Source organism: Natator depressus, chromosome 5 (assembly GCF_965152275.1).
Source record: "Natator depressus isolate rNatDep1 chromosome 5, rNatDep2.hap1, whole genome shotgun sequence".
Taxonomy (NCBI): domain Eukaryota; kingdom Metazoa; phylum Chordata; order Testudines; family Cheloniidae; genus Natator; species Natator depressus.
This window is the reverse complement of record NC_134238.1, coordinates 13,334,180-13,354,835: the sequence shown is the minus strand read 5'-3', so window position 1 is coordinate 13,354,835 and position 20,656 is coordinate 13,334,180. Positions and strand designations below refer to the sequence as shown.

Sequence of the window (20,656 nt, the reverse complement as noted above, 5' to 3'; positions counted from 1 at the left end):
CATGAAACAGTACCTCCTCCCACCCCACTCTCCTGCTGGCAATAGCTTATCTAAAGTGACCACTCTCTTTACAATGTGTATGATAATCAGGGTGGGCCATTTCCAGCACAAATCCAGGTTTTCTCACTTGACATCTGATTTGTGTCCATTTATTCTTTTACGTAGAGACTGTCCAGTTTGACCAATGTACATGGCAGAGGGGCATTGCTGGCACATGATGGCATATATCACATTGGTGGATGTGCAGGTGAACGAGCCTCTGATAGTGTGGCTGATGTTATTAGGCCCTGTGATGGTGTCCCCTGAATAGATATGTGGGCACGGTTGGCAACGGGCTTTGTTGCAAGGATAGGTTCCTGGATTAGTGGTTCTGTTGTGTGGTATGTGGTTGCTGGTGAGTATTTGCTTCAGGTTGGGGGGCTGTCTGTAGGCAAGGACTGGCCTGTCTCCCAGTGTCAAGAATGTTATAATTCTTGACACAAATCAGATGTCAAGAATTATAACATTCATAAACCAGTCGGAGAACACTTCAGTCTCTCTGGTCACGCAATTACAGACATGAAGGTCGCTATCTTACAACAAAAAAACTTCAAATCCAGACTCCAGCGAGAAACTGCTGAATTGGAATTCATTTGCAAATTGGATACTATTAATTTAGGCTTAAGAGACTGGGAGTGGCTAAGTCATTATGCAAGGTAGCCTATTTCCCCTTGTTTTTTCCTCCCCCCCCCCCCCCCCCCCCCAGACGTTCTGGTTAAACTTGGATTTATGCTGGAAGTGGCCCACCTTGATTATCATACACATTGTAAAGAGAGTGGTCACTTTGGATAAGCTATTACCAGCAGGAGAGTGGGGTGGGAGGGGGTATTGTTTCATGGTCTCTGTGTATATAATGTCTTCTGCAGTTTCCACAGTATGCATCCGATGAAGTGAGCTGTAGCTCACGAATGCTTATGCTCAAATAAATTGGTTCGTCTCTAAGGTGCCACAAGTACTCCTTTTCTTTTTTCTAAAGAAGCTGACCAAATGCCTTACTAAGGCTGCTTAAAATCAAACAAGTACACAGCCAATATTCGTAACTTCAAATGCAAAAATGATACATGCATACAAACAGGATGAATATATTCAGTAGATCATAACCTTTGCAGAGATATGTTACATGGCATATGTAGCATAAAACATATTCCAGTTATGTCATATTTACATTCATAAGCATATTTCCGTAAGCATTATGGGGTGCAACGTCACAGAAGGTAGCAAACCTGCATGAAATTTTTGTTTTCCAATATTTCAGCCAGCTCTGGCAGTGTCCATATCTTCCAGGGTGCACTGCTGTAAGTGAGTTTGCTGACAGAGAAACGTGAGGCAGTGAAAATGCTAAGTTTTTTTGAATCTACGTAAATGTGAACTGTTTCTCTACAATGGCTATGATTAAAAAGGAAACTGGGTCTTGAAAATGACTTGATAATTGAGTATTACAGGCACTGAACCAAGAACAAAGAGATCAACATATGGCAGGGAAGTTGCAGTCGAGATCTGGTGGTTGTGTCAGATTTTCTTTTAAGACATTTATTAATATAAAGTTTGCTTAAAGTTTTGTGGATTGTTTATAAACCATCTATACATATTACTATTCTTAAATGGCAGGGTACAGGATAACTTCAGTTTTTTCACTGTTGTATAACATGAACCAAAAGTTGAAATTGGTCTGAAGTACTCTTCAGGAAAATATGGCTATAGGCAGTAGGTACTCTCGCCATGGCTCAAATGAAAGTCCCCATGTAGATTGAAGACAGATGTCCTAGCCTTTGTATATATTGGATGCTTATATACTATGGTGTTGGGTGCCAGTATAAGGACACAAATGATTAATAAGGACAAAAGAACATAAGAATGGCCGTACTGGATCAGACCAATGGTTGGTCTAGCCCAGTATCCTGTCTACTACCAGATATTGAGGGAATGAAGAGAGGCAATTATTGGGTGATCCATCCCCAGTCATCCAGTCCGAGCTTCTGGCAGTCAGAGGCTTAGGGACATTGGAGCATGGGGTTGCATCCCTTACCATTTTGGTTAATAGTCGTTGATGGACCTACCCTCCATAGAATAACCTAGTTATTCTTTTGACCTTCACAACATCCCCTGGCAACGAGGTCGATAGGTTGACTATGCATTGTACGAAGTACTTCCTTATGTTTGTTTAAAACCTGCTGCCTATTTATTTCATTGGGTGACCCCTGGTTCTTGTGTTATGTGAAGTGGTAAATAACACTTTCTTATTTACTTTCTCTAATCCATTCATGATTTTTTCAGACCTTTATCAAGACCTCTTCTGCCACCCCTCCCTCAGTTGTCTCTTTCCTAAACTGAACTGTCCCAGTCTTTTTAATCTCTCCTCGAATGGACGCTGTTCCATACCCCTAATAATTTTTATTGCCCTTCTCTGTACCATTTTAAATTCTAGTATGTCTCTCTTGCGATGGGATGGCCAGAACTACATGCACTATGCAAGGGGTGGGCATACTATGGGTTTATATAGTGGCATTATATTTTCTCTTCTTACGTATCCATTTCCTAATGGGCTCTAACAAGGACCACTTTTGCTTTTATAATAGTAATGTCAGTTAGTAGCGTCAGCATAGGAAACCTTCCCAAAGAGATCTGGGGTCAAATTTTGATGTACATGTGCATGGCTTGTTGGCGGGGATAGCATTTTCCTCACAGAACTCAGTATGTACTCTTTAAAAAATGACTCCAATATTAGAGTGAAATTTCACTTTTTTTTTTTTTTTGCATCTGTATACCCTTGAAAACCATGAAAGTGAAACCATATTTTGCAACTGCAATGAGTTATGGTATCCCAGCTGTACGTTTTGAGCAATGCTAGTTAAGTACCTGTGTATCTTCTAGTGGTATTGAAACTTCATTTTGTTAGTATTTCTGTAGGGCATTAAATTTTAAAAGTACTGTGCCTCTAGTGATCTCCACTTTTGGGTGGCTTGTGGAGCTGCTTTTGTTTCAGTCATGATGAAATACTTAATTTTGATTTAGGGATATTCTTTTGTAACCAAGTGCAGATTTCATACACGATTTTTAGAAGGTTTCTTTACCATATAAACTAACTAAACCAGGACACGAACCAGGAGTTTTTCTATCTGTTGGAGGTGTGTGTTTGTAAAAGCAACTGATAGTCTTGAAAGATAATGTTAAATTAGACATAGTATAGAACCAAACCGCAGAATTTCCTTAAATGATTACTACAGTGGGAACTGCCGGCAATAAGGGGAGACTTGACAAAAATTAATGCTAAATCCAGGAAGAGGAAATGGACAAGTATTCCCACCTTGAGAATCTGGCCACAATATAAAAGCACAATTGTGCTACATGTTTGCATTCCTGAAGCAATTAAACCCTTCTCCTTGCTGGGTATCATGCTTATGAATTCACTTTTTAAAAAATGTTTTCAACTGCAATATTTTTCAGCCTTTCAAAGCCATAAGCATCCTCAAAGATAGGGTGAGATGGGCCAGTAAGACCCTCTCCATTAACTTGCAAATTGTGAAGAGGAGTGATATTGAGCAGTTGTTGGCAGTATCATTTGTTGGCTTCCCATGTTTGAAGAGGGCAATGACTCACTTCATGACAGCTTTTTAGGCTTGTCACCTGCTAAGTATGACTATCTTTTAAGAGTTCTCAAGGTGAATAACGATGATGATCTACCAAGAAACTCATGCTGCAGACTACAAGCAAACTGCAAGATGCAGTATTAATGGTTACGAACTCATTGCTGCTGTGAATGATGTTCAGTGCGGCCTGGGCATGGTCTTAAAGATGTCTCAGTCCTGAAGGATCCCAAGACCATGGGAATTTCTATTGGACAACTGACCGTAATGAATGCGTGCAAACCTCCAAATCTTGAATGGCTGAAGCCTGCATTTTCATTTTTTCCCCATTTGGCTGTGTACCTTGGTAACTTAAATAGCCACCACTCAGAATAGGGCTATAGCAGACATGATGCAGCTGGTGGACCTCATTTTGCAGATGTCTACCATCTTTGTTTAGGTTCAAAATCAGGGACTTCTTGCTTTGGCAGATAGAACACTGAACGCAAACTGGACCTCTGCTTTCTGATGAAAGACAATAGTGGTTTTCCTCTGAAAACTCACTGTCAACCAAAAGTGACAGCCAATGCTATCACCTCACCGACCTCTTGTAGTTCGAAAACCAAAACTGACCCGTTTGGCTAGACAGAAGGTTTAGAAAGAGCTCTTTCTAAACATCCAACAAAGTTCTGCCACTTAACCTGTATATCCCCATATTCCATAGTAGAAGAAATCAAGGGTCTTGTGGCTAATAAAAAAGGAAAAGCTGCTCGCAAGGATAGCATTGTTAGCATGTTAGAGTAAGGCTGTACAAGTGATTTTGGGCAGTTGGGAGGAACATCACCACTTTTTACTTAACAGATGTGTTCTCTGTGCATATTCTGATTTAATAGAAGTGTTTTACTTCTGTTAGTCCTACACAATTGTCAGTGAGTCCAGGAATTTTGCCTGATGAATTATTACCAGTGATGACGCAGAAGTCAAGAATTTTTGCTTGATGTTCAGATCCCAGGCTGTCTGCAGGACTGACAGGAAAAACACTTTAAATAAAATAAATTTTAAAAAAAAAACTTGTAAACGAGGCATACTTGAGCTAGTGTTTTATTGAGAGAGAGTGAACCCTTAAAACGCCATTTTTACTGTCAGTTTGAATGAAGTACACATCAAGCTCTACAAATTAATATTTAGAGATTGGCTGCAGCCAAGCACTAAACAGAGCTTTACTTGGTGTAATTAGTTCCATATGAGTTTTTTACATGAAATATATAAAGATAATTACCTACTGATTTTGTGTGTGAAAGAGAACTGGTTTTAAAATAAAACAGACTTGGATTATGCATAATCCCATTTAGTAGACCCAGGAAGGCTCTTGAGACTGAAAACAAACAACTTGCTGTGTGTATTTGAGAATTAAGGATTTGGAGGGCAAATAGACTCTTATGGTTGAGCAGCTAAGGAGTATAGTTATTTCCATATGACTTTTTTTGAAGGGATGAATAGTTCATATATTTGCATACTAGCAATATAGTGTAGTGTTTTGGGTTTTTTTAATCTTAAAAAACCAAACCACATGTAGGCTAATGTAATACTCCTGCCTTTCCAAATGATCATGAGACTTTTACCAGCTCAGCCCCCCCCCCCCCCCCCCCAAAAAAAAAACCCAAAACAAAACAAACAGCCTATGGACCCACCCTTAACTCCCTTTCTGCATAGTAAGAAAAACTTGTAATATTTTCTGGATCCTGACCCTTCCCACAATCTGAGATTTCTGGACTACTGCCCTCTTTAGATACTGGCAGCCCAGGCTGTTATGCGGCTCAGAGACTTGGCCATGCCCCTTATGACCTTGCCCCCAAATTCTCTGCCTCCACTGGTACAATCGACATGGCAGTTCAGGGCTTCCAAGTTGCCTGTTGCAATCCTAGTTTTTATAGGCAATCTTTGGAGCCATAGCGGCAAAATCTCTAAACCCACACCCACTCTTTTCTACTTTTAAGAGATGAAAATTTCATGGGCCTTTTCTCACTGACAGGGAGGACAAATGGAGAGCCCCCAGACTTGTAAACAAGTCTGAACTGCTTCAGTATTATGGGTGAGATTGGTCCCAGAAAAGAAATCCATAAGGTAACACATTTTGCACCCTGTTCTCATGTTAAAATAATTACCACCACAAATGGCCAAGTAGGAGTCAGTAAGAGGATTCTGCCATTAGTCTGATTTCCTCCCTGCCTCCTTAAATATTCCTAAGGGGGATCCCCAGGCACATTTAGGCCTTGTCTACACTACAAAGTTTTGTTGGCAAAACTTATGCCTCTTTAATTAAAGCTCTGTGGCATGTCCACACTAGCTCCTTGTGTCACCAGAGTGCATCCACACTCTTGCATCAACAGAGAGCAGTGCATTGTGGGTAGCTATCCCACTGTGCAACTAGCCGCAGGGTGCTTTGGGAAGGGTTTTCAATGCCTTGGGGGGAGGGATAGCTCAGTGGTTTGAGCTTTGGCCTGCTAAACCCAGGATTGTGAGTTAAATCCTTGAGGGGGCCATTGAGGGATCTGGGGCAAAAATTGGGGATTGGTCCTGCTTTGAGCAGGGGGTTGGACTAGATGACCTCCTGAGGTCCCTTCCAACCCTGATATTCTATGATTGGGCAGGTACAATGTCACATGACACAGATTTCTCAATCCCATGTTCCAGGTATCCTAGTAGATTGTCAGCTGCTTTTCCATTGAAATGTTGGGGGGAGGTAGAGAAGAGTGGTGTGTGTGGGGCAGGGGAGACATCAGGCTGACTGACCTATCCTGTCAGACCCCAGCTCAGCTAAGCAGTCTCTTCCCCCAGTCTCTTCTGCTCTGCCTGCCTGCCTGGGGTTTTCGGTGATTCCCTCCGAATTCTCCCACAGCCTCTTTAGCTGCTGGAAGCGGCATCCTGAGCAGCTCTGTGAGCTCTCCCTGCTGAGGAATGTCAAAGCAGCACAGCAGTTGTCCTGTTCTCCCCCGCCCCCTTGTGTTCCTAGTGCAGGGCAGAACAGGAGCATTCCACATTAATGATTTGCTCTTTGTTCCCCAAAGGGAGCTGCACACTCAGCTGTCAGATACTTCCTGGAGCTTTGAAAGGGAAGGGGCGCAGGGCAGCAGAGTTCAAAACAGTGAGCAGAGAGGTCACGGCAGGCATTGTGGGATACTGGTGGAAGCCAGTTATGTCGACAAAACAAACAGCAGTGTCTACACTGATGCCTTGTCACTTTGCCACAAAAAGCTTTATGCCTCTCATTGAGGTGGTTTTATTTTGGCTGCAAAACAGCTGAGTTTTGCCACCAAAATAGCTAAGTAGTGTGTGCACACCTCCCGTGTTTTTGGCAAAAGCTGTCTTTTGCTGACAAAACTTTATAGTGTAGACCAGGTCTTCGTATAGATGGTTTTCTTTAGCATTGAGGTCTGGTAGTTTCCAAAGGTGTAACTTTCTTCACCACTCCTGGGATTAAAGCAGTTTTCCAGTGAATCGTTCTTCACCTGGCCAATAACAGCTTGTGCACATGCTTGTCTGATAACTACTTACTGTAATATCTCAAACTCTACTTATATTTTTATGAGGCTATGTGGGAGGAAATGCAGGGTTGCTGTTTGCTTTGCACATTCGCCTGACACCCAGCGAAAATTCTGGGACACTTCAATCCTGTATAGTCCCTTGTAAAATCTAGGAATAAAATAAACCTAGTTTTCCAAGCTTCTGAAGAGGGCATAAATATCATTTTAGTATTAAATGTAATTTTAATATTAAGCTGACTATAATTGAATGATTCATATCCATTCCTCATTGACAATTGCATGCAATCAGCAGCAACTCCATTATTATGTGACCTTTGTTTTGTTCAAGAAAGCAGAGTTGTGGACTCTTCTATTAACTCACCACCCTTGCAATCATTTGGACTTTTATTAGTGGACCATTCTGTTTTAAAGCTGCTTTGCATGTCTTCTCTCAGTACAGAGCAGTATTCAGAGGTTCCAAGAGAAGTTTTTTATCTTTGCTTTAACACCTCAGCAAGTCAGAGAAATCTGCATTTCCAGGTAAGAGGGAGTGCCTGGCATTCATTTGTGAGCATGTGTTAAATCACTGCTTTTGCAAAGTTGCAGGGGAGTTTCAGAAAAATCTTCCTTCACATCTCTTCGCCTGTGGAACAATCTTTCAAGTAAAGTGGTGGGTGGGAGCCTATTATTCAGAACACCTAAACTAGTGTTTGTACAAACACATAATGGTTATGTTGGGGGACAATCCTACATCATCAGGGAGTTAGATAAGAAGATGGGACCTGATTATTTGAAATCAAATAGCCTTCATGGCTGCTGCAAGAGTGGTTTTCTTCCCGTGTTTCCTGGTTGCTGGTGGGGATGTAAAATATTAACTGGTTAACCGGTAAGTATTAGTCTAACCGTTAACCCTCCCTAACCATTAACCCTATGCGCGCGGGTCTCGACCAGGTTCTGGCAAGAGGTGATTATGGCAACCAGGAAAGGGTGGGTCACGAGGGTCACTGGGAGCCCACCCCTGTCTTAAAGGGGCTGGGTTGATATTAACGCTCTAGCCCAGCAGGGTTTTTGTCCCAGGGGCTTCGCAGGGATGGGGGGGGTGGGCACGGCCAGCCAGGCAGGGTGTGCGTGTTTGGCCAGGGAGGTGGGCAGGGGCTGCGGGCCCTGTCGGGGGGGTAAAATCGTCCCCTGGCTTCTCCCTGTGCCACTGGAAGGGGTTCGGCTGCAGAGGCAGTCTGCACACTGGTAAGGAAAGCTGCTGCTGGGGTGGCATGGAGTGTGTGCGGAGGCCGCATCGGGACAAACTAGGTACCTGTGGCCCCTATCCCTTTTCCTGGGTACTGAGGATGTGAGGGAGGTCCTGGGCCCCCTCAGCTACCCTAGGCTCTCCTGGCTAGGCCTGTTGTCACCCCTGGTATGAGCTCAGCTGCCCTTCCCATCTGTCTGGGGCAAGGCAGGGAGGGGAGATACGCCATCCTCGGAACAAAGGTCCTGCCTGAAATGGAGAGAGTCCTGCACATGAGGCCCGAATCTCTGTTTAAACTATTAAATCTGTTATCTTTTAAAACGATATTTACATCACTAGTTGCTGGGGTGGGAGGCTGCTTCTACCCTCTATCCTTGTTTGTCAGTGGAGTGCAGTAGGGAGGACCTCCTTTGGGCTGGTTTTCCCGCCTCAGGTGGCATCAGATTTTTTTTCTCCCCTCTCTCTTCACAACCGCCTTGGAGTCCCAAGACCTTGCACAGACCTAGTTTATCCTTTTAATTAATACAAATAGATTGTTTTGGTTACAAGTGCTTTCTTCTTGTACTACATGGGTAGTGTAGTAATGAGAAACTTAAGAGTCTTGAAAGTAACTAGAGATGTTGGAGCAGGTCTGTCCTTTTTAAAAATGTGATAAATTGGGGTGTGAGATTTTGTTTCCCCTCCAACCCCTCCCCCTCTCTTTCTCTCAATGGATTTTCTTTTTTTTCTTTTTCCCTCAACAGGGACTTCTTGCCAGGGGGCAGGAGGGACTACACAGTCCAAGTTCAGCTAAGGTGATTTAAGGTTTTTCTTACATTAAGTTTGTACTTGATTATTTTAATTCAAATATATTTTAACACATGTAAATAGTTTTGAGTGTAACGTCACTTAAAAATGAAATTTCTCTTTTGGAAATAGGTTATGCTTAGCAGAGACTAGCTGCCCTCAAGAAGATAACTATCCCAATAGTTTGTGCATTAAAGTAAATGGGAAGTTATTTCCATTGCCGGTAAGTTTTTGAAATTCTATTCAATATGTAGCTTTTGCTGATAGATTAGTATGCTTAAAGGCTAAAGTGAGGGAGAAAAAGGGCCTGACTTTTTTCAAAAATATGCTCACAAATTTATGCCTAATTTGCCTGTACAGTTAATGATCTATACATCGGGCATTTTTAGGCACTGATGATCACTAAGATACCAGTGCTAATATTTATCATTTTATATGTTAAAAGTACTATGTAAATATTAATTAATTTTTGGTCCATTTGTGACAAAGATAAATTGCAGCATAAAGATTCTTCTTAAAAATTCTGACTGTGGCTGTGAGGGAAGCCTCTCTACTTAGCATCTGCAAAATCTTATCAGGTTTGCTTTGGTTGTACGTAGTCTGTTTTTAATCTGAGTGCGCTTTCTTTTTTTTTGTGCTCAATAGATGGCTTGAATTCCTGGAGTTGTGAGGAAATTTTGTAGAAGCTATCTCACTCCAAAATTTGAGCCATTTATAGCTGTTGGTATATAGCAATATTCATGGTGAGGATGAAGGACAGACAAATACTAGGCCAATAGACAAATACAAACGTTGACAAAAAGTGGTGGCGCCAAACAATGTTAGCAACTGTGGGAAACTTTTTTTGCAAAATCTCCCTAGTACAAAGAAGGCTAATGTGAGACTCATTTCTACGGGCAGGTGTTTTCATAACAGTTAACTTTTGGGCAAGGTCGTGACTTGTATGCACTAGAACTCTGAAGCTTGAGGGTAGATGAAAATGGAGGAGAACATTACCCATTTACAGATAATCTTTGTACAGCTCTGTAAAGCTGTACAGAACTTTTCTATATTGATAACAATTTCGGGACAGAGCATGTAACTTGATGCATACCCAATCACTAGACTGAAGTAAAGATCTCTTTGCTAGTGATTAAAAGAGGCTTATTGGGGTGGGAGAGAAGGGTAGGTAAGTAACTGATTTGTGATGGCAAAATACAAAATGAGTGCCAAAAAATAACTCCAGAAAACAATATTTTTAACTTTGAATAAAAACTTCTGTTTTCCAAAAACCTTGTAATGGTGTCTCTTTGGTAGATTTCAGAGTACAGTCGGAGGAGTACCTAAAATTTTAGAGACACACTTCTTTTCTTCCTTATTGCAGGGATATGCTCCACCACCAAAAAATGGAATTGAGCAGAAACGACCCGGCCGCCCATTGAATATTACATCTCTAGTTAGATTATCATCAGCAGTGCCAAATCAGATCTCCATTTCTTGGGCATCTGAAATTGGAAAGGTAAACTATGTTCTTTGAAGTATGAGAGTAACCTCACTCAGTATTACTCCTTCCTGATTGTTGCTGACCAGAGATGTGCTAACATATGTTGCCTGTACTCCTTCACTATAAAGATTTCCACTCTCTTCCCATCCAATAGCTTGCTAGGAAGAAAACATTTATCTTAGAAGCTTTAATAAAAAGTTAAATAGTTTACAGGAATGTAGGGCTTGCAGAAAAGTTCCATAGAGCGTGTGCATGATTAATGACTATAGGAGAAAACCTGGTGCCATTGAAGTCAATGGCAAAACTCCAATGAGTTCAGCAGTGCCAGCATTTCACCTGAAACTTATTAAAGTAAAACAATAATGTAAAAGGATTTAGAATTCCTTCAGAGAACAGTTTTTTTTATTCTTCACTGTTTGTAGTGAGATGAATAATAAAAATGACTAGTAATGAGAGGAACTTGCCATTTCCTAACTTGATATAGTTTGTGACAAACAAAATGCTCTGTAGCATGAGTCTTCTATGAGGCAGTTGGCCATTCAGATCCGTAAGAGAAATCAGTGGGCACAGTAGCAGACATTTTGAAAATGACCAGACATGCCCTGTCTCCAGCCACCCTCATACAGACATGCGTTTGAGTTTCCTATTTTCTACCCAAATGCTGTTCATTTTTCAGGTTTCAGAGTAACAGCCGTGTTAGTCTGTATTCGCAAAAAGAAAAGGAGTACTTGTGGCACCTTAAAGACTAACCAATTTATTTGAGCATAAGCTTTCATGAGCTATAGCTCACTTCATTGGATGCATACTGTGGAAAGTACAGAAGATCTTTTTATACACGCAAACCATGAAAAAATGGGTGTTTACCACTACAAAAGGTTTTCTCTCCCCCCACCCCACTCTCTTGCTGGTAATAGCTTATCTAAAGTGATCACTCTCCTTACAATGTGTATGATAATCAAGTTGGGCCATTTCCAGCAAATCCAGGTTTTCTTCTCTCTCCTCCCCCCTCCCCCCCCCACCCTCCTGTTGATAATAGCTTATGCTCAAATAAATTGGTTAGTCTCTAAGGTGCCACAAGTACTCCTGTTCATTTTTCAGTAATGTTTTCATGAAACCAATTTTAATTTCACAATTAGTAAATAAAAGAAATTACTTGAAAATAGCTAAGTCTCTAGTTTTTCTTACACACTAAGTTCAGTGGCACTGCTCATGATAAAACTGAGCATGTGCATAATTATCTGTGGTTATAATGAGTAGCATATCATCCTCTGTTGCAAATGGAGCCTGGTCCCTCAAGGGCTGAGTGACTTCAGGGTGGGTGGAGAGGAAGAGACTCAAAGTAATTCTCTCCTTTCCATAGTCTCCATTTTTCTAAGGGAGCTGTGGTATACCTTTTAATTTATATAAGCTTTAATTGTTCCTAGTGGAAAAGAGTATTTTGAACTCCAAATGGCAGGGAGGCGCGCGCGCGCACACACACACCACCACCACCCCCCCAAAGAAGCTCTAGAAAATCTCACTTTCTTGTGAAAATGCAAAGGCTACTGTCAAGTAATTTAGGTTTTAAGATTTTTTTTTCAAAAGAGACATATATTAATAGAACTGTTTTCATGATCCTTTTTAAAAATTGAAATGAAAACTGTTTGTTAGAATTGAAACACTCATCTTCACTGTGTGTGCAGTTCAGGTATTAAAGCATTCTACCCGTGCATGGAAACCAGAGAGATAAACTGATCAGTTTATTTTCACTGCCTGTGATGAAAGTGGAGTGCAATAAGTAAGCAACATAAATTGTGTAAAGTAAAATGAGACTAGGAACTGCTGAAAGATGAGGCTTTTTTAAAAAACAAAACACTGCAAGTGGAAAAAGAGGGAGTCAGCCATACAAAGTTATAGACTCGTGTAAAGTTGTCAAGGAGAAGACAAATAAGCAAAAAGAACAGACTGACTTTGAGCTACGCTATCAAAAAAGTGTGCTTACGGTGGGTTTGTTAACCTATATTAGCTAATGCAAGTTAAAGTAGCAATGAAGACATGACAACTCTGACTTGATCTTGGGTTAGTAGCTCAAGTTCAGCCCCAGGCTCCCATATGGGCTTTAGCTTTAAGTTGCTACCTCGAGTTAAAAGCAGAGTTGCCATGTCTTCATTGCTTATTTTAACCCGAGTTAATACATTTATTTGTATTGTAGACATACTTTCAAGAGGCTAAAGGGAACAAGGGTGTTTTAGAAAAAAAGTATTAGAGGAAAAATTAGTTCCAAAAGGAATTTGGCTTTAATAAAGGAGGGAAATCAATGATAGCTGAAAAGGTTGATACTGAATTTGTTTTTTAAAATGTCTTTGACAAGAAAGCTAAAGGAAAGAGTTCGGACAACTAGGAGGTGAGGAAGACCATATTAAAATGGCTATTGATAAAGAGCAGGTAAGGGATACTTGAAAAATTTCAAGATCTATAATTTAGTTGGTCTGGAAGATAGTCGCCCTGTGATTATTAAGTGAAGTTAGCAAGGAACTTGCTGTATGACTGACACTTCAGTCCTAAAGTTGGGAAAACTGATGAGATGCCAGAAACATGTAGTATCTTTACTCAAAAAAGGAACAAGGTTTGATCCTGACAACTACATTCTGTAAAATAAATATTAGAGAGGAAGACAACCTGTAATGATTCCCTCATAATATTCAGCATCTATGTGAAGCCAGTGGGAAAGCTGGTTAGACAAATTAGGTCTAGTGACATTATAGCCCATCTCATTTCAAATATACTACAACTGATGCTAAACACATCAAGCCATCTGCATAGCAACATGGATTGCTGCAGATACATCGATGCGGTATTCTCTGTGCACTGGTTCCCAAGGCTCCTTTTGTGCAAAGTGTGAAGTACTCTGACACTGAAGCCTGTGGGACTACTTATAAGATGTAATCTAAGCACACGGTGAAGTCCTTTGCTAGATCCAAGTCAGAGTGCTCAACATCTTGCAGGATTGAGCCCTGAATTCAGTAGTCTGGTTCAAGGTCTCTGTCATGAAATTAGAAACCTTTCATGGTATTGATCCCAGCTTCTGAGAAATCCCCTCTCCCTCAGTGATCATAACCTCCCACAATAGCTACATTCACCAGTGATAAATCTGTTAACTGATAGTGGAAGCCTTGTGAATGCAGAACTTTCACAGGAGCTGGATCTACACTGTGGAAATTGTGCCTGCAAGAGACAAGTATGATCACAGACTGCTTTAGAACTCATTCAAAAACTCTCTCTCCCCCTTCCCCCCCCCCCCGGCTTCCCTCAGTCCCCTCACATGCATGTAGACAACTTTTGTGCACCCAGACATGACTATTCCTCCAACAGGTTTCAAAGGAAGAAATGTTGTTTTCGTTTCTATTTTTGAATACTTAGGAGTGTTTCTGTATTTAAATAGGAGGCACTCTGATACTACAGTGATGGGAGCCATAAGACCACAGCTAAAAGAAAAGAAAACGGGCTGTGAAGAACTGTAAACAAAGGGTTATAAGCAGCAAATTTTGTTGGAGGGGAAGTGTCTTTTGGGGGTACTGTAGTGTCTTAATCTTCATCAGTGATCTGAAAGAAGTGATAAGTGAGTTAATGAAATGAGCAGATGGTATGAATTAGGGAGCAGTGGTAAACACCAGTGAGGACCGAAAATTGCAAACTGAGATCTGATTTAGAAAATATAAGCAAGGAAAAATAGACCAAAACAGGTCAATAATGGAGAAACCTCAAAAGTAGTAATGGTACAAGTATACATCAGACTAGGCTTGATTTTGCTATATGATACAGTAGTAAATAGACCAATACCTTCACATATGTGGTACAAAGTTATATCATAGCCCAGGAAGGTAATGGGTGTGACCACACCTGAAATAGTGTGCTCTGTTCTGAGTTTGACCAAAAAGATGGTGACAAATTGAAGGGAGTTCAGAGGACAGCATCTAAAGTTATTTGAGGCCAAGAGTGCTTAATTTGCAGGAAGAGTGAGTTAAATATTGTTTCATTCATTTGAGTGACAGTTATGTGTGGGATATGCCTTCTAACATTGCCAGGATATAAATAACAAGAACAGGTGGAGGTGTTTGACATCGTAAAAGGAAGTATAACTGGGAGTACAGGGTTGCAGGTAAGAAGGGGAAAACTTAGGGTAAATCAGGGAAAATTTTTTGCTGGTGAGATCTGTAGTACTAAGGAATAGTCTTTCAAGTGAAGTATCGGAGTCAAGTTCTTGTAATACAATTTAGACAATACAAGATATTAACTTCTACAGAGAACTATTGCACACTGGAGGTAGGATAGAAGAAATTAAATAATCTATCTCTACATTATTACTTTTTCCCTGAAGCAAACTCCCGTCTTGAGCTCTGATCCACTCTACTACTGGTATTGGAGATGTCTAGACATACTACTCTCTTCTACACTTTCCACAGTATGCATCCGATGAAGTGAGCTGTAACTCACGAAAGCTTATGCTCAAATAAATTGGTTAGTCTCTAAGGTGCCACAAGTACTCCTTTTCTTTTTGCAAATACAGACTAACACGGCTGTTACTCTGAATACTCTCCTGCAGTTGTTCATTTGGGAGCCTGCTAAAGAGATGTGGGAGAAAGTAATAGTGTTAGAATTAGTCTGAAATCTGCACTAATAATGATTAGGTGGGCAGGCATGTGCTTTTGTATAAACAGTTTTATATTCTGTTTTGGGTCACCTTTTGAGATACCTACCATAAAACTGACAAACACATGACTTGACATTTGGCCAAGTTCTCTGTTGGTGTAAAAGGGTGGAACTTTGTGAAGAGGTGCACTGTCTTGAACCAATTGTGAATTTATCCCACTGATTGCAATAGCTTCAAACTTTGGTCAGCAAACTAATAAATGGCTTTACTTAGGAAGAAATTCCATTTCTGCACCGTCATTAATCTATAGAAATATTTCAAAAAGGTGTGACCAACGGAGAACTGATTTACATTTAATTCTACTAGCATATTTAAATCTTACTGTATTGTGAGGTATGTCTGTTACTGCATGAAATAAAACTGTTTTTGTATTTATTTTTTTTTGTTTTCAATTAAAAGGCAAGAAAACAAAAATGATTAGGGGACTGGAACACATGAGTTATGAGGAGAGGCTGAGGGAACTGGGGATGTTTAGTCTACGGAAGAGAAGAATGAGGGGGGATCTGATAGCTGCTTTCAGCTACCTGAAAGGGGGTTCCAAAGAGGATGGCTCTAGACTGTTCTCAGTGGTAGCACATGACAGAACAAGGAGTAATGGTCTCAAGTTGCAGTGGGGGAGATTTAGGTTGGATATTAGGAAAAACTTTTTCACTAGGAGGGTGGTGAAACACTGGAATGCGTTACCTAGGGAGGTGGTGGAATCTCCTTCCTTAGAAGTTTTTAAGGTCAGGCTTGACAAAGCCCTGGCTGGGATGATTTAATTGGGGATCAGTCCTGCTTTGAGCAGGGGGTTGGACTAGATGACTTCCTGAGGTCCCTTCCAACCCTGATATTCTTTTAAACTTTTCCATCCTTAATCATATTTTTCTTCCTTTGTAGAATTACTCCATGTCTGTATATCTTGTTCGGCAGCTCACTTCAGCCATGCTTTTGCAGAGGTTAAAAATGAAAGGTATCAGAAACCCAGACCATTCCAGAGCACTAAGTAAGTTGGTTGAATTTTTCTAATGTTTTGTTTTTTTGTTTGTTTGTTTGTTTTTGTTGTTTTTTTTTTTAGAGAGATCTAGAATTGGTGAAAGGTACCAGATTTACAGAAGTCTTCTATCCCCAGTAGAGAGAGAGCTTGCACTGCTTTTGTTCATTCCAGATCATGTTGGAACACCTACTCAGTGCCTGGACACTCTCCTGATATTGCTAAGAGCACCTCTGCAATGGCGGGCTGTAAAGTGTAGCACTTGTGTTGACATCAATATCCATTAATCTCACCACATGTATGAGGTGCCGTTCACCTTCCTGTGAAGTGTGAAGACTTTTTTGGAGGCCCCCTTCAAAGGTTGTATTTGATTCAGCCTATATATAGGTTAGGGCCTGCTTTTGCAAACACTACTGTGTCTAGTGCTAACTGCTGTGGGTCATCGGTGGGATTACTCTTGATGGCAGTAAGTACTCTGCCTGCCAGTGTTTGCAGGTTTGGGCCTTAAGCTAGGAAATCAATGCAAATTTGATACTTGCTGCAAGCAGATTTCCCAGCTTCTCAATATAGATGGCTTTACATGAAAATTAAACCATATATTAATGAGTATCTACTCAAACACCTGAGTGGTAAGAGTGGCATTTTTAAAAATGGTTATGTAATATAATTTAAATTGTGTTTTTCATTGTACTAGTTAAAGAAAAGCTTACTGCCGATCCTGATAGTGAAATTGCCACAACCAGTTTGCGGGTATCTCTGATGTGTCCTGTAAGTAAAGTTGTGAAGTATAATATGCAATTAAATTTTGGGGGGAATCATTCTTTATTTTTATTCATCTTAAATTCAAAGTTGGATTATTGTAAAAAGAACCCACAACTCAGAACTTTGTAAAATAGCTTTTACTGTAAGAGGAATTTCTATAATATAGTAAGTGGTATGTTTTTTAAATACAAACAGTAGTCAACAAGTAAGAGCATAAAAGTGCTGAGAGAGCATCCAGTGCAACATACTTGAGCATGTGTACCTCTCAAGACCTTTTTAAACAGGAGAAGAAGTATTATCATCTCTCCCCACCCTTACCCCCCCTTTTTCTTAAGAGGGTGAAACTGAGGCATTAAAATTGACATGACTCATCTAGAGTTTCTCAGCAGATAAATGGCAGAGCTGAGAATAGAAATTAGATCCCCTGACTCAAATGTTCTACCTACTATACCACACTACCACCTTTTTATAAGAATAAGCCAACTCTTGACCACTTTGTCACTGAATGTTACCCAAGCATAAGACCTACAGATAACTTTGGGATTCTCTTTCAGCCTATTTAAATTGAAATCATGCAGGAAATAATGCTGCAAGTCTGTAGTAGTGTAATCTCTTTAACAAGAACACGATGCCTGGGAGTCAGAACTCTTTTTTACGTTTTATTCTCGGCTCAGTCATGATTTGTTTGTGTGACTGTGACCAGCTGAGTGATCTCCTTTGTTCTTCAGTTTACCCATATAAAGTGGGTATAATACCAATTCAGAAGTCAGACTTCACTAATCAATGTTCATAAAGCACTTTGAGATCCTGGGATAAAGGGTACAAAATATTATGACTGCTTCAAACATTTTACCATAACAAAATTTTAGCGATAGAACACGGACATAGGACCAGCACAATCTGCTATTAAAAATGCCTGTGCTGGACCTTGACATTTAGAAACATTGGTTTTGCCTCTGTGAATGACACAATCCTGTATTCTTTCTGCACATGCAACTCCTGTTGATTTTGATAGGATTTATGGGCATACCAGGACCTTGGGACTGGGCACTTATTTACCAACAAGAAACCATTCTTATCCTGTGATTGGTTTATTTCATTGTTATCTCTGAAAATGTATTTCGGTTCCCTCTTGTCTGTCATGCTGATACTTGTTTCTATTGCATCTCTTGCAGCTGGGAAAAATGAGACTGACAATCCCATGCCGTGCTGTTACCTGCACACATCTGCAATGTTTTGATGCTGCTCTTTACCTACAAATGAATGAAAAGAAACCCACCTGGATTTGTCCTGTCTGTGACAAAAAGGCAGCTTATGAGAGTTTAATATTAGATGGGTAAGAGATTGAGTTTGTCATTTAGCTTTTTTACAGTAGTTCTGTATCTTAGAATGTGAATATAGGAAGTACAAACCTATGCTATGCTTTCAACATTGAGATTTTCAGTTTCTGGCTATCTTATTTCAATGGTCCTTTCTGGCATTGACATCTCTGAATATTCAAGGAAATAAAGGACCATTTATGATCATCTCAGCTCACCTTTTACATAACACCAGACCACAGAGCCTCCTCCATAATTCCTGCATCAAGCCTATAACTTCTGTTTGAGCTATAGCAGATCTCTTAGAAACACATCAGTCTTGACTTAGACATCAAGTGATGGAGAATCCACCATGTCACTAGGTGTTTACATAGGCAGGCTGTACTTCTGAAATCTTTGCATGGAATTGGACCGTAAAATATTCTGTAACTGCTTCAATCAGTGTCAAGCATTTATTCCAAGGCTATAATTTTATCTTTAATCCCTATTACTCCCCTGAAAAGGTTCATAAATACCAGTAATGCTCCCCAGGTGGAGTGGGTGTAGGCTGTGGTATTCTGAACAGACTTGAAATCTATAGAGAAGGACAGCTGTAGCTGTGTGATTGTAGAGTAATGTTGTAATACCCCAGGTAGATGAAATTTTTTTTTCTCTCCGTAGCTTCGTTGATGTAATTCACACTCCATCATAGCTGGCTTTTAACTTCATTACTTCTGATTTAGCTCAGGACTGCAAACAAAACCAAAGCAACTCAACTTTATTTTCCAGGCTCTTTATGGAAATCCTTAATGAATGTTCAGATGTGGATGAGATTAAATTTCAAGAGGATGGTTCTTGGTGTCCTATGAGGCCTAAGAAGGAAGCCCTGAAAGTGTCCAGTCCTCAGTCTACCAAAATAGAAAGTATGTATATTTGGGTACTGAATAGCAAACGGATAAAAATATCCAAACATTATAGACTCTCGGATGTAATGAGGATAACTCTTTTAGCTACCGGCAAAGAGTATGGGGGCTTAGTATCCTGGCCCTTCACCCATTTAGATTTTAAAAGAACATGCCTTTCTCTCTCAAAATATTCTTTCATGTTGATTCTTTTGGGAAATGGACTGTTCATTATCCCTGGGAGAGGCCCAAGAAGCAGTTTGTTCCCCTTGGTTTAACATAGAGATGCACTGGATGATCCAGGTCTTTCTGGGGCTGGTCTTCGCTATGGTGCTAAATCGGCACCACTGCGATTGATTCAGTGGCGTCAATTTAGCGGGTCTGCTGAAGACACGATAAGTCAATGGGAGAGCGCTCTCCCAGCGACATAGCATGGTGTAGACACTGCAGGAAGTTGATGTAAGTTATGTCACGTGGGGGTGGTCTTTTTACACCCCTGAGCAACGTAACGTACGTCGACTTAGGCGGTAGTGTAGACAAGCCTTTGTAGCACCCAATCTTTGGTATAGGGAGTAGAAATCCCAAGGTTGCTTCTGAATTCTGATTTTATATATAGAGGCCAGAAGGGCAATGTTTCAGTTCAGTAGGGTAGAATTTGAGAAGCTATTCGTACCACAAATGGAAATGGCTCATGTTAACATCGCTTAAACAATCATGTTTTTTCTTTAGGTTCCAGTGTTGTCAGCAAACCATGTTCTGTGACAGTGGCCAATGAATTAAACAAGAAGAAAGTAGATGTTATCGACTTGACAATAGAAAGCTCTTCTGATGAAGAGGAAGATCCTCCTGCCAAAAGGAAATGCCTATTTATGTCTGAAACACAAGGAAGCCCAACCAAAGGGTTTGTTAATTTTAAAGTTAGTTGTTATTCTGTAATGTCTCGGATAAGCTAACATGTGGATGGACTTGTAAATATCTCTTCGGGATGCAGTTCCAAATTTCCACATCAGAACTTCTGTTAGGCTACTTCTTGCAGAAGGCTGTATTAATATATGGTATCTTCGTACAGGTGATTATTTTATATAGTTTTACGTCACACAGAGATTTGCCCTCACTTGCTGTGTATGCAGTAATGTACTGTCTTGGTGTGATAGCTGTGGTAGTGGGGGTTCCCTGTGCAAAATGCTAATGCGTTCCTGCTAAACTAGCTTTCATTTAAGGGTTGAAAATACCACAGATAGTAAAGGGCCTGCCTCCTGAATACCTGTAGTGCTGTTTCACTGATATGCTTAAGTCCAGCATGTCAGCCTTGGAAGGGAAACCCTATACTGTGTTGAATCAACTCCTAGATTTTCCTTCCAAAGTCTGCATGCAGCTGAATTTCTTAAAC

The 20,656-nt window shown here is 40.5% G+C and overlaps 1 protein-coding gene across 4 annotated transcripts in view; it reads left to right on the top strand.

The window, feature by feature from the left end:
• The window catches only part of PIAS2 (protein inhibitor of activated STAT 2), a 48,416-nt gene that overhangs the window by 19,427 nt on the left and 8,333 nt on the right, over positions 1–20,656 (top strand). For 3 of the 4 annotated variants that reach the window (XM_074952322.1, XM_074952319.1, XM_074952321.1), the window contains exons 2-10: positions 7,582–7,666; positions 9,116–9,166; positions 9,291–9,381; positions 10,522–10,656; positions 16,211–16,316; positions 16,999–17,072; positions 18,242–18,402; positions 19,154–19,287; positions 19,996–20,167. In XM_074952322.1, the coding sequence (XP_074808423.1) occupies positions 7,582–7,666; positions 9,116–9,166; positions 9,291–9,381; positions 10,522–10,656; positions 16,211–16,316; positions 16,999–17,072; positions 18,242–18,402; positions 19,154–19,287; positions 19,996–20,167 (1,009 nt within the window). Of the gene's footprint in view, positions 1–7,581; positions 7,667–9,115; positions 9,167–9,290; positions 9,382–10,521; positions 10,657–16,210; positions 16,317–16,998; positions 17,073–18,241; positions 18,407–19,153; positions 19,288–19,995; positions 20,168–20,656 lie in introns of those variants that run through there. The other variant, XM_074952323.1, reaches the window with a different exon arrangement.